Source organism: Sparus aurata, chromosome 5 (assembly GCF_900880675.1).
Source record: "Sparus aurata chromosome 5, fSpaAur1.1, whole genome shotgun sequence".
NCBI lineage: Eukaryota > Metazoa > Chordata > Actinopteri > Spariformes > Sparidae > Sparus > Sparus aurata.
In genome coordinates this window covers 37,269,901-37,282,300 of record NC_044191.1, presented here as the reverse complement: position 1 = coordinate 37,282,300, position 12,400 = coordinate 37,269,901, and the positions used below count along the sequence as shown (strand labels likewise).

General features: G+C 46.6%; 1 protein-coding gene and 1 long non-coding RNA gene across 2 annotated transcripts in view; one reads left to right on the top strand and one right to left on the bottom strand.

Moving 5' to 3' along the window:
* LOC115581029 (bile salt-activated lipase-like) overlaps window positions 1-7,091 on the top strand; it is a 9,144-nt gene extending 2,053 nt beyond the window's left edge. The window contains exons 4-12 of the mRNA XM_030415838.1: window positions 234-431; window positions 2,553-2,683; window positions 3,826-3,933; window positions 4,039-4,162; window positions 4,447-4,630; window positions 5,954-6,157; window positions 6,241-6,438; window positions 6,612-6,719; window positions 6,845-7,091. Coding sequence (XP_030271698.1) covers window positions 234-431; window positions 2,553-2,683; window positions 3,826-3,933; window positions 4,039-4,162; window positions 4,447-4,630; window positions 5,954-6,157; window positions 6,241-6,438; window positions 6,612-6,719; window positions 6,845-6,932 — 1,343 coding nt within the window. The 3' untranslated portion in view covers window positions 6,933-7,091. The remainder of the gene's footprint in view (window positions 1-233; window positions 432-2,552; window positions 2,684-3,825; window positions 3,934-4,038; window positions 4,163-4,446; window positions 4,631-5,953; window positions 6,158-6,240; window positions 6,439-6,611; window positions 6,720-6,844) is intronic.
* Window positions 1,711-7,616, bottom strand: LOC115581030 (uncharacterized). Its single transcript, XR_003983981.1, has 2 exons — window positions 7,403-7,616; window positions 1,711-2,704 (listed from the first exon to the last, which is right to left on the bottom strand). It is a non-coding gene; the product is annotated as an uncharacterized LOC115581030 (long non-coding RNA).
* Between the last annotated feature and the right edge of the window lie 4,784 nt (window positions 7,617-12,400).

The window sequence follows — 12,400 nt, the reverse complement described above, 5'->3', positions numbered from 1 at the left end:
GACTGCACTTGGTTGTCTCTGTACTTGTACTGTGCTCAAGGACAATAAAGTTGAATGTGTTCTAATCTAATGTTTGAACTTGTCGTATTATCAGACTCTGCTGTGTTTCTTTGACTTGAAGAATTTAAGGGAAATACGATCATGTCTCGTCTTGTTGGAGGTTTTGCTCATCTCTTGAACGCTGATTAATGATGCTAATGATGAATGAAAACGATCCTCTGTCTCTCCATCAGTGTCGACCAACCTGCCGGTGATGGTGTATCTGTTCGGAGGAGCCTTCCTGTTGGGGGCGTCCAATGACGTGGCGATCCTCGGAGACTCTCTGTATGACGGGAAGGAGATGGCCGACAGGGGCGACGTCATCATCGTCACCATCAACTACAGAGTCGGGACGATGGGCTTCCTGAGCTCCGGAGACGCTCGACTGCCAGGTCTCACATCAACACTCATACTAGCCCCATTCACACTGCCGTTTGAATGCAGGGATCCTCCGCCTCCTCCTCTGTTTGTTGTTTTTTTTTGGCCTTTATTGATAGAACAGATGGAGATATGCCAGGAAACAGGATGAGAGAGAGGGGGGGTGACACGCGGCACAGGGCCCCGGACCGGGACTCAAACCAGGGCCGCTGCAGCGAGGACACAGCCTCTGTACATGGGACGCTGCTCTACCTGCTGAGCTAAACAGCGCCCCCCTCCTCTGTCTGAATGTGAAATGTGAGGGGTGAAATTTTACTCCGGCATTCTGCCTCTGGAGGTAGAATCAGAGGCGCATCATTGGCGAACCGAACCAGTGTGAATGGATAAGCCAGCGTGGCGTATGGGGGGCGTGTCGGTACAGAGAAAACCAAACAACAGTAACATAGCAACTGTAACTGTCTTTGGACACTTATGAGGAAAAAAATACTGCACATATACGTAGAGAAGCATCTGTCCTCCTGTCTGTCCTGCTGTCTGTCCTGCTGTCTGTCCTACTGTCTGTCCTGCTGTCTGTCCTGCTGTCCGTCCTGCTGTCCGTCCTCCTGTCCGTCCTCCTGTCCGTCCTCCTGTCTGTCCTGCTGTCCGTCCTGCTGTCCGTCCTGCTGTCCGTCCTGCTGTCTGTTCTGCTGTCCGTCCTGCTGTCTGTCCTGCTGTCCGTCCTGCTGTCCGTCCTCCTGTCCGTCCTGCTGTCCGTCCTGCTGTCCGTCCTGCTGTCTGTTCTGCTGTCCGTCCTGCTGTCTGTCCTGCTGTCTGTTCTGCTGTCCGTCCTGCTGTCTGTCCTGCTGTCTGTCCTGCTGTCTGTTCTGCTGTCTGTTCTGCTGTCTTTCCGAAAAACAGAGCCTGTCACCGGCAAAAGAAAGTGTTTGTGTTGCTGTAGTTACTGTTGTCACGGTGACGGTCAGCCCTGTGTTCCTGCAGTGACAGTCACACAGGTCCAGGTTACTGATGGTGATGATGTCATGATGTCATTCAGAGTGAAAAACGTAACATTGTCACTTTCAGGATGTTTGGTGTGTCAGGATCTCCATCACTGCACATTCTAACAGCATCCATGTGATTATAAACTGTCAGCAGGTTCATGTTCAGATTGACAGGAGGACACATGGGAAACATGTTGGAAACACACCACGTCATCATCATGACATCATCATGACATCATCACACCGTCACGCCTCTTTAGGATCTGTTATGACCCCGGCTCTTGGGAAGCAACTCAGGAGTCAAACAACAATCAAATGTAGCCAAAATAACATTTATTGCACCACAAAAGACAAACCGTGGATAACAAAGAAAACCAAAGATTGAGGCTGGTGGCGTCACAGCAGGCCGAAGCTGCAGTGTGAGAGAGAGAGTGGGTGGAGCTACCCGGAACTCTTAAAGGCCTCCCAGCAGGTGCCAGAGATCAGGAGGGAATAATGGGGAGGGGCTTCTGATCACCTGTCGCCTTGGACATAACAGATCGAAGCGCCGGCTTTCTGTGTGAATCACACAGCGGTGCATCTTCACGCCGGAGCTGCTCGGCTCTGTGTGATTAACAACAACGAAGAATTGGAGAACCATCACTGCTGTGGAGATAATGCAGCCAGTCTGAGGGAAAAGTGCTGCTGATGATCTGTTATTGATTAGCTATCAGTTAACATCCACACATCAGGCGTGATCCTCCTCCTGCTGCAGCTCAGCGGGTCACTGAGGTCTCACCAGGATGACCTAATGTATTTTGACGCCTGCTGATGATTTCTCAGCATGCCTGTGATAAGAGCTGTGCCTTGTGCGCTGTATTATCAGCCTGTTCGCAGATAAACTGTTAGCTCAGCTGCTAAAAGCTCCTGAGGTGTGGTGAGCAGGTTGGAGGAGGCTCAGGTGTAGCTCAGGTTGGTGCTACAGGAAACAACAGATGATACATGTAACAAGTCATCAATCCCACAGTGGTGATGAGGGTCAGAGGTCAGAGGGGATGGAGTTCAATCATTCAGGCTGGTTTACACCAACAGCTGCTGCCATAAATGTATGAACACTGTCAAACTGGAACAAAACTGGAACAGGAACAGGAACAGGTGATGATGTTTCCCCCTCAGGTAACTATGGTCTGTGGGATCAGCACGCCGCCATCTCCTGGGTCCGCAGGAACATCAGAGCGTTCGGAGGAAACCCCGACAACATCACCATCTTCGGCCAATCAGCCGGAGCCGCCAGCGTCAGCTACCAGGTCAGAGGTCACAACAACCTACTAAACCAAAGAAAATTGTATTTTTTAGTCATGATTAATAGACAGAATTTTAAATGTTGTGAGATCACTGGGTCATCATATGTTGATTTGTGAGTCACAACTCACTGTTTAAAATATAGAATCAAAGAATCACAACTTAGTTTCATAAATCATTCATGAATTAAGTCTCAAAGACTGTTAATCTCATGAACCTGACCAGTCAAAAGTCTGTCTGTCTGTGACCTGTCTGTCTCTGACCTGTCTGTCTGACCTGTCTGTCTGTCTGACCTGTCTGTCTCTGACCTGTCTGTCTCTGACCTGTCTGTCTGACCTGTCTGTGTCTGACCTGTCTGTCTGACCTGTCTGTGTCTGACCTGTCTCTCTGACCTGTCTGTCTCTGACCTGTCTGTGTCTCTCTGACCTGTCTGTGTCTCTCTGACCTGTCTGTCTGACCTGTCTGTGTCTGACCTGTCTGTGTCTGACCTGTCTGTCTGACCTGTCTGTCTCTGACCTGTCTGTCTGACCTGTCTGTGTCTGTCTGTCTGTCTGACCTGTCTGTCTGTCTGACCTGTCTGTCTGACCTGTCTGTGTCTGACCTGTCTGTCTGACCTGTCTGTCTGACCTGTCTGTGTCTGACCTGTCTCTCTGACCTGTCTGTGTCTGACCTGTCTCTCTGACCTGTCTGTCTCTGACCTGTCTGTCTCTGACCTGTCTGTCTGACCTGTCTGTCTGTCTGACCTGTCTGTCTCTGACCTGTCTGTCTCTGACCTGTCTGTCTGACCTGTCTGTGTCTGACCTGTCTGTCTGACCTGTCTGTGTCTGACCTGTCTCTCTGACCTGTCTGTCTCTGACCTGTCTGTGTCTCTCTGACCTGTCTGTGTCTCTCTGACCTGTCTGTCTGACCTGTCTGTGTCTGACCTGTCTGTGTCTGACCTGTCTGTCTGACCTGTCTGTCTCTGACCTGTCTGTCTGACCTGTCTGTGTCTGTCTGTCTGTCTGACCTGTCTGTCTGACCTGTCTGTGTCTGACCTGTCTGTCTGACCTGTCTGTCTGACCTGTCTGTGTCTGACCTGTCTCTCTGACCTGTCTGTGTCTGACCTGTCTCTCTGACCTGTCTGTCTCTGACCTGTCTGTCCCCTCAGATGCTGTCTCCCTACAGTAAAGGGTTGTTCCGCAGAGCGATCTCTCAGTGTGGTGTGGCTCTCAGTCCCTGGGCTCTTCAGAGGAGCCCGATGGCTCTCACCAAGAAGGTCACAGACACCAGACCCATGAGATCAATCTGATCAACCCGATCACTCTGATTGATTCTCCTTCAGCTCCTTGTTAATATTCAGATGTTTTTTCTGTGTCTACAGATTGCTCGTAAAGTTGGCTGTTGGAGAACCAATGAAGACGAGATGTTCACATGTCTGAAGATGAGCGACCCGGTCGGTCTCACCATGGCAGGAAAAATCGACGTGTTGCTGATTCTGGGAAAAGGTCAGAACTGTTGGACTTCCTGTTGTCTCTGGAACTCTGATGTGGACTCAGGTTTTTTGAACATGGAGATGTAGTCGTCATGTGCACGATAACTTTTTATTAGAAGCTTTCTTTGAGTACGTTTCTCATGACAGCGCTTTGAAATTCAAGACAATCCGCAGAATCAAAGACATACGTAAAGTTTGCACAAAGCAATTCAACCACTTGAACCTGGTGGACTCATCAGACAGCTGAGCTCAGGTCTGTGAGTGGATGCTGTGTCTCAGCGTCTCTGTCCTCTGTAGGTGTAGTCATGGACCTCCTCGAACTGGCTCCGGTGGTGGATGGAGACTTCATCCCCGATGAGCCCAGTCAGCTGTTTCACAACGCAGCTCAATTTGATTACCTGGCCGGAGTCAACAGCATGGACGGACACATCTTCGCCGGAGTTGACGTTCCTTCAATCAACATCAGAAACGACACCACAGTGTGAGTTCATCATGTAGTCAGGGCTTTTACTTTGAAAAACCAGCATCAGAATCAGAAACAGAAATCCTTTAATGTCCTGTAAATGGGGAAATGTGTCCCAGCAGCCAAACGAAAGAATATTACAAAAGACAAAACCAGACAATTTGATTGATATGTAAACTGGAGTGGGTCCATAAAAGGACCCACCAGAGGGCGGAGCTGGACGAGGACCAGCTGCTCGAGGGTCTTCATCAGGTGTGAAGTTAGAGCAGCTGGTCTGTAGTTTAGTTTCTGGGCCTTTCTCCTCAAAGGTGTCGGCGTGTAGTTTGATGATAAAAGAATTCTGTGGAGGCAAGGCTGGGTGGAATGATAGAGCAATCTTTATTGAAACAGAATCTGGAGCCCTGCGTCCGGATCAGAAGCGGCCGCGTTCTGATATTATCAATCCGTGGACAAAGCAATGCCAAAATGCTTCACCCTCTGCCCGATCAGAACTCCTATCAGCCTTCGATCTTAGGAGATCTACCAAGTGCCACCCTCTCGTTCTTCCTGTGAGGGCCTTTTTAGAGTCCCTTCTCAAGTACACCCACTTCTTCTGATTGGTCCCCTTGCCAAATTACCCAGTAGACTGAAAGAGGAGTTTGACCTGTGTTAGGCATCTCTCACTATTTGGCATCCAGGTCAAACTTAGCTAAGCACTTTATCATCTGTTACCTTTGGCCCCTCACAGTCTGAAGCCAACCCCTGGATCTTCACTCACACAATGAAAATCAATTAGTCATGATTGAATCCAAACTAAGTAGATCAGTCATGATTGAATCTAACCTAATTAGGTCAGAATGTGTTGCCCTCCAGATACCTCAGTAGCCAAAGTCTTTTGGGTGAGTGATCTTTGGTTCTGGTACCACGCAGGAGGTTTTCCACAGCAGTGGCACTTTTCCCAGCTTTAGGCTCATGTTGAAGATATATTCCATAATCCTGCACAGCTGGTCTGCACAGGACTTGAGGACCCGTAGCCTTCTTCACCTTCATCTTCCTCAACTCATTTCTCACCTGGAGAGACGAGAGGGACAGAGTGGAGCAGGGGGGCTGAGTGACGGATGGGGGGTGGGTTTGAATGTTGGGGGGGCAGTGGGGGGAGTCTGCAACATGTAAACCAGGAGGAGCCGACTGGAGGAGAATCACCTCTGATCAACATGCACATATGACGGTTTGGAGACAGTCAGCTTAGCTTGGCAAAAAGACCGGAATCAGGGGGAACTGCTAGCTCAGACACTTTCCTGGGGAGATATTCTGGTGGCTTAACCTCCACCTCCTCCTCCTCCTCCTCCTCCTCCTCCTCAGGAAGCAGGTGAGAGGTCTCCTGGCAGGCCTGACGAAGGAGAAGGGGAGTGCCGCCATTGACTCTGCCTACAGCGTCTACACGTCTAACTGGGGGTCGTTTCCGGAGCAGGCAGTGGTGAAGAAGACGGTGGCCGACATCGAGACGGACTTCCTGTTCCTGGTTCCCACTCAGATCGCCCTCAAGCTGCACGCCCAGCACTCCAGGTTTGGCTCTGATTGGTCCGAAGGTCAGCTTTAGAGTTTCTGCTGTAGCTGTTTTTTATTTGCTCCTGTTGTTTGTCCCTCAGTGGAGCCCGTACCTTCTCCTACCTGTTCAACATGAAGACTCGTATCCCAGGATTCCCTCGCTGGGTGGAGGCGGAGCACGCTGAGGACCTGCAGTACCTGTTCGGTAAACCCTTCGCCACACCGCTCGTCTACTTCCCCCGACACCGAGATCTGTCCCAGTACATGATCGCATACTGGACCAACTTCGCCAGGACCGGGTAAACTCCCAGCATGCACTGCAAACACACACTTAATCTCAGAACTCACAGATCTGTTTCTGACCCTGGACCTGGTCTGGAAGAGTCTGTACTGGTCTTAACTGGTCTGAATTGGTCTGAACGGGTCCTGCTTCTCTTAAACTGGTGTGAACCCTTCCTCTCATCCTGTCCAGTGATCCCAGTATTGGTGACAGTAAAGTTCCTGCTCCCTGGCCGGCCTTCACCAAATACCACCAGCCGTACATGATCATCAACAACAAGATCACCAAGTCCTCCATCAGGTACTGCACCTTGCCACACCGTACCGCTCATTACTGCACCGTACTGGACCGAACCATACTGTACTGTGTACTGTTCTACTGTGATGTGTTCGGCCTGCTGATCTTCCTCTGCTGTCTCTGTTCAGCTACGACCTACGATCATACTACGTCAATTACTGGACTCAAACCTACAGCCAGCTGCCGTCAGTCAGGAGAGAAGAAGAAGAAGCCTGAGGGCTGAAGAGAGAAGACGACAGAAGCAGTCACCAACACTGTTCTGATTTATTTCCCTGTAGTGTTGTGATTACTTATAAATGTACACCGGATTATTAATATTAGACAGAAAACTGATTATAGTAAATACACTAATAAACAGAATAATGAACACCATAATCTGAGGAAACAAACTGAACTCTTCTTTGTAATGGGTTAGGGTTAGTGATCTGCACTCTGTCACTTTAACACTGTCGCCATCTTCAGGACAAAATCATCGATCAGTGATCAGTTTCTGCCTGATGCTGAAGTAAGTGGTCCTGTTCTTCATTAGTATTTGAAGGTACTGTAATATTCAAATTTTATTCTACTTCTAGTCTGATTGCTGGACTCTACTGGAGCTCAGCTGATTCTGAAGTCTACAGATGATATTCAACATGTCTGTAGGTGAACACGTGTTAATATATGAATGTACAGAGGAGAGGCCTCACCCTTTACTCCCCCTCCTCACCCCGCTGAGCAGGATCACCTCCTGGAGACGCCTTTTAACGTCTGTACAACTTTAAAACGACGTCCACAAAAAACAGACAAAAGGGAACAAAAGCAAAGAAGCAACCAAGGCTAAATGAGCTAAACAAAGTGCAAACAAAAAGCAAAGTTCAAATAAAAAATCAATCAAAATCCATACACACGTACCACTGGAGACTGGAGACATACGAGGAAACACACAAACAAACACCAGACAGAAGCAATGAATGGACAAACACAAGAGGGAAAGCAGAGACTAAATACACACTGACGATGAGATGAGGAACAGGTGAGGAGAGGGAGGAGGGAGGAGGCCAGGTGAGGTAACGAGGGGGGAAGCACAGAGGAGAGAACACAGGAGACACTGAAAGGACACAAGAAGGCAGGAAATCAAATACAAGACACCACAAGACACAGAGCCATGACAAGAATATCTCCAGGGAATAACCTACCTGTGACCTCACTGCCTGTTTCTGGGAGATGGGACGTCATGTTACTGTCATCTCTGTCTCTCGGTGGAGGTGGAGGAACTGACTTCATTCCAAAGGACTGAGGGTCAGCTGAGACTTGTTCACATCTTCTGAGTGGACGTAACCATCCATCAAGGCAGGAGTGTGAATCAGAGTAACCTTAACAGCTTCTCCTTGTGAGAGCAAAGCTCGAACTCTGCTGAGTGCCGAGGAGAATTACACACTCTGAGGAGTTCTAGCTCCTGTTCTTGGGTTGCAAAAAACATTCATCCTTCCTTCAATTATATGATGTCTGCCAGCACCATATGCTGAAGAACAGCCCCACACAAAAAAGTGTGAAATAACTCTAAACATGTTTCATATTTTAGATTCCTCACAGTAGTCACCCTTTACTTTGTTGACGGCACTCTCGGCCTTGCCTTCTTTATGGGGTTGGGACCATCAGCTGTGTTGTGCAGCAGTCAGGTTGGTACACAGCTGACGTCTCTATTTGACAACTGTTAGAATTCATATTATGGCAAGAACCAATCAGCTAAGTAAAGAGAAACGACAGCCCATCATTACTTTAAGAACTGAAGGTCAGTCAGTCCTCGAAAAACGCAAAAACTTTGAATGTGTCCTCAAGTGCAGTTGCAAAAACCATCAAGCAGTATGATGAAGCTGGCTCACATGAGGACCGGCCAGGAAAGGAAGACCAGGAGTCGCCTCTGCTGCTGAGGATCATCTGAGTCACCTCAGAAATCACAACTTGGTGCGCAGGTAGTCGAGTGGTTAGAGTTCAGCCACAAACACAGTGGACCCTGGTTCGAATCCGGCCGGAAGGACCTGTACTGCATCTCTCTACCCTTTCTGATCTATCCACTGTCAAATAAAGGTGTCTATGCCTCAAAAAAATCTTAAAAAAAAAAGAAATCACTTTCTTTTCAGTTTTCCGGTGGCATGAGTGAGCGTTTTTCAGACCGCGTCGCAGTAAACCTCTAAGTATATCTGTTAACTGAACCTCCAGTATGCTATTTATCCCGACCAATATATTATGATGCAACAAGAAAGTCCTTAATCGCACACTTCTGACCGTGCTTTGAACACCGCTGAATGCCGGCAACGCGCCAAAAAACAAAGTTTGTAATGGAGAACGCCGACCTCGCTGCACTCATGAGAACAATAGTGCGCGAAGAAATAGCGACAGGGCTGGAAACTAATCTAAAGCCCATAAAGGACGAATTGAGCAAGATCCAGCTAAAAGTAACATCTTTCCTTGATAAAGTCGATTCACTAGAAGCTGCAGCGAATGAGGCTGAAACAAGGCTGTCAACGCTGCAGCGCGAGAATAAAACGCTGCTACGGAAGTCTCCTTATTGAAACAGAAAGCCCAATTACTCCAAAACCAAAGCCGAAAGTTCAACCTGAGAATACTCGGACTCCCGGAGGAAATAGAACAAGGCAGACCCACTTCGTTTGTGAACGACATGCTGCGTGAGTTGTTTGGACAAGCGGACCTGGGCCCACTACCGCCGGCCAACATCGCACACTGCATCGGCGGCAGGGACAAGGTCTCACGCTGCATGATTATACGGCTGTATAGCTATGAAGTAAGGCAGCGTATTATCCGACTGGCAACGGAAAGGAGAAAGCAACCAGACGGGCTAAAGTACAGAGGACACAAGATCAGCGTCTTCCCGGATTTAACAGCAGACCAACGGAAACAACAGGCTGTCTGGGATGAGATCAGGACTTTGCATACGATATGGAGAAGCCTTTCCAGCTAAGCTGCTCAGAACTTTTGGCAACAGGACACACGTCTTTGTGAACTCATCGGTGGCGATGGATTTCTATAGATCTGAAATCAAGCCCACGCTGGACAGATCCCGCCAGACCGCTGAGAGCGAGATGATATCCACCTGAGAACTGCTAAAGCAAGTAGAACAAGTCAGATATGTTCATGCGGGAGGGATGACGAGGCCAAGTGTAAATGGACGGGCTCCTCTGGGGTCACAGGTTTTCTCCTTTTCCTCTTTATTATGTTTATTATTTTGGATCCCTGGTTCTCAAAATTAGCCTCAAGACTATTGGTCATGAAATGTGTATAATAAAACTCTGTAAATTAATTAATATAATCTGCAAATGTTGAAACTCTCAATACTTTCCTGGAATGTACAAGGTATTAATAAGAGCACTTAATATACAAGCTGCATTGAATTTCTAGACAGGAAAGGAATTGATATAGCTCTGCTTCAAGAAACTCACATAATGACATTAGATATAGGTAAATTAGATAATAGCAAATATGATGTTGTCTCTTCCTCTCATGCTACCAATAGGACAAAGGGAATGATGATTCTAATGCGCAAGACTTTTAATTTTAACATAGCTGAGCAAGGAAATGACTCTGCTGGTAGAATTTCCTATATCAAAGATACTCTTGCTGACAAAAAGATGGCATTTATATCAGCCTGTGCTCCCAACATGTCTGACCCTTCATTCTATGCACAATTGACAAAGAAGTTACAAGACCTTTGGGATTATTGAATCCTTTTAGGTTGTGATATGAATGCAGTGCTTGATCCTTCCATGGATAGGTCTGGTGGGCAAGCAGTGCAGAGTACAGCTAATCTATTGCTGAGAAAAATGGTAGATACCGTTTCCCTGATCGATGTCTGGAGAACTTTCAACCCTCATACAAAACAGTACTGCGAGACACAGAACATATTCTAGAATAGATTATATTTTGGCGACGCCCAATGTGTCCCGCTGGGTTAGAAAAATGGAGATAGTCTATACATCTTTATCTGACCATCACGCCAACAAGTGTGAATTAGTATGTGAGAATAACCCCAAGCGTGCCTTAAGGTGGAAATTTATCTAACTTTATTACAGGATACCAAGTTCTGTGAGCATTTAAAAACAGAGCTTAATGCATTTATAAGTTTGAATAAGTACTCAGTACTTGATGTAAGATACTTATGGGACGCAAAGGAAGTATCCGTAACTATACAATTTCATATGCATCAGCACGCTATAGGGCCTATTTTCAAGAATTAGCAAAGCTGGAGATAAGACTTTCATCTCTAATTTCTCAACAACAAAACAGATACGACCAAGAGAGAGAAAAAGAATTAGGGGAGGCTAAGGCTGAACTGAATGCATTTCTTATGCCAAGAGCAGAATTTCTAGTTCATAGAGCGAGAGAAATCAAATACTTAAATGGAAATAGAACTAGCTCTGTTTTGTCAAGGTAAATACACTGCAATGATAAAAAAGCAGACCTTGTCTCCATTAGAAACAGAGAGGGTGAAGTGGTATATGATCCTTTGAAAATTAACCATGAATTTAAGTTATTCTATCAACTGCTGTATACATCAGAAGCAACCTTCACAAAAAACGATCTTGTTTCCTTTTTTAATGGCTTAAACTTACCAGAACTATCAGAACAGCAAAGAAATCTATTGGATTCCCCATTTACTATTAATGAATTATATGAAGCAATTAAATGCATGAACCACGGAAATCACCAGGCCTGGATGGAATCCCCCCTGAGCTATATTTAACATTCTGGGATGACTTGGGCCCCTTTATCTTAGAAATGTTTCAACAAGCCATAAAAATAGGATGCTTCAATAGAGACATAAATACAGCTATTATCACTCTGTTACATAAAAGAGGCAAGGATAGCACCTTGTGTTCCAGTGTTCGCCCTCTATCACTGCTTAATGCAGACGTCAAGCTTCATGCAAAGGTCCTGGCCCAAAGACTCCAGACAGTCCTGCCAACTTTGGTCCATCCCGACCAAACAGGTTTTGTAAAACAAAGATATGCATCTGATAATATGAGCCGTCTCTTACACATTGTTGATGCCGGTGCTAACATATCCTCACCTTGTGCTGTGCTGTCTGTAGACGCCCAAAAAGCCTTTGACAGGCTGGAATGGGAACATCTGTGGCATACTTTGGAAATTATGGGCTTTGGTGATAATTTCGTTGGCATGCTTAAAACACTGTACTGTAACCCATCTGCTGGGTCATCACATCTAAACAATGCTCTAGACCCTTTACTATTGAAAGAGGAGCGCGCCAAGGTGTCCAGTCTCTGCGCTGCTCTTCACATTATCTCTGGAACCCTCGGCACAAAAAATTAGAAACTCAGATGAGGTCAAATCAATAGCAGTGAGTAGAACTTAACATATGACCTCTCTGTATGCAGATGATTTATTATTATTTCTCAATGACGTGCCTCTTTCCCTCCCGGCCGCATTGAAGATTCTCCATAATTTCAGTCTAATATCTGGACATAAGATAAATCTGAACAAGTCCTCTCTGCTCCCTCTGAATAGCGCCACGAGCAATCTGCAGTTAGAGGTGGGGATTCAGTAGTTACACATTTTAAGTATCTTGGAATCGACATATATCCTTCTCCTGGAAAAATAATCTCTAAAAATGATAAGCGTCTAAAGAAATCAATATCTGATGAATTAAATAGATGGTCTGCATTATCAAT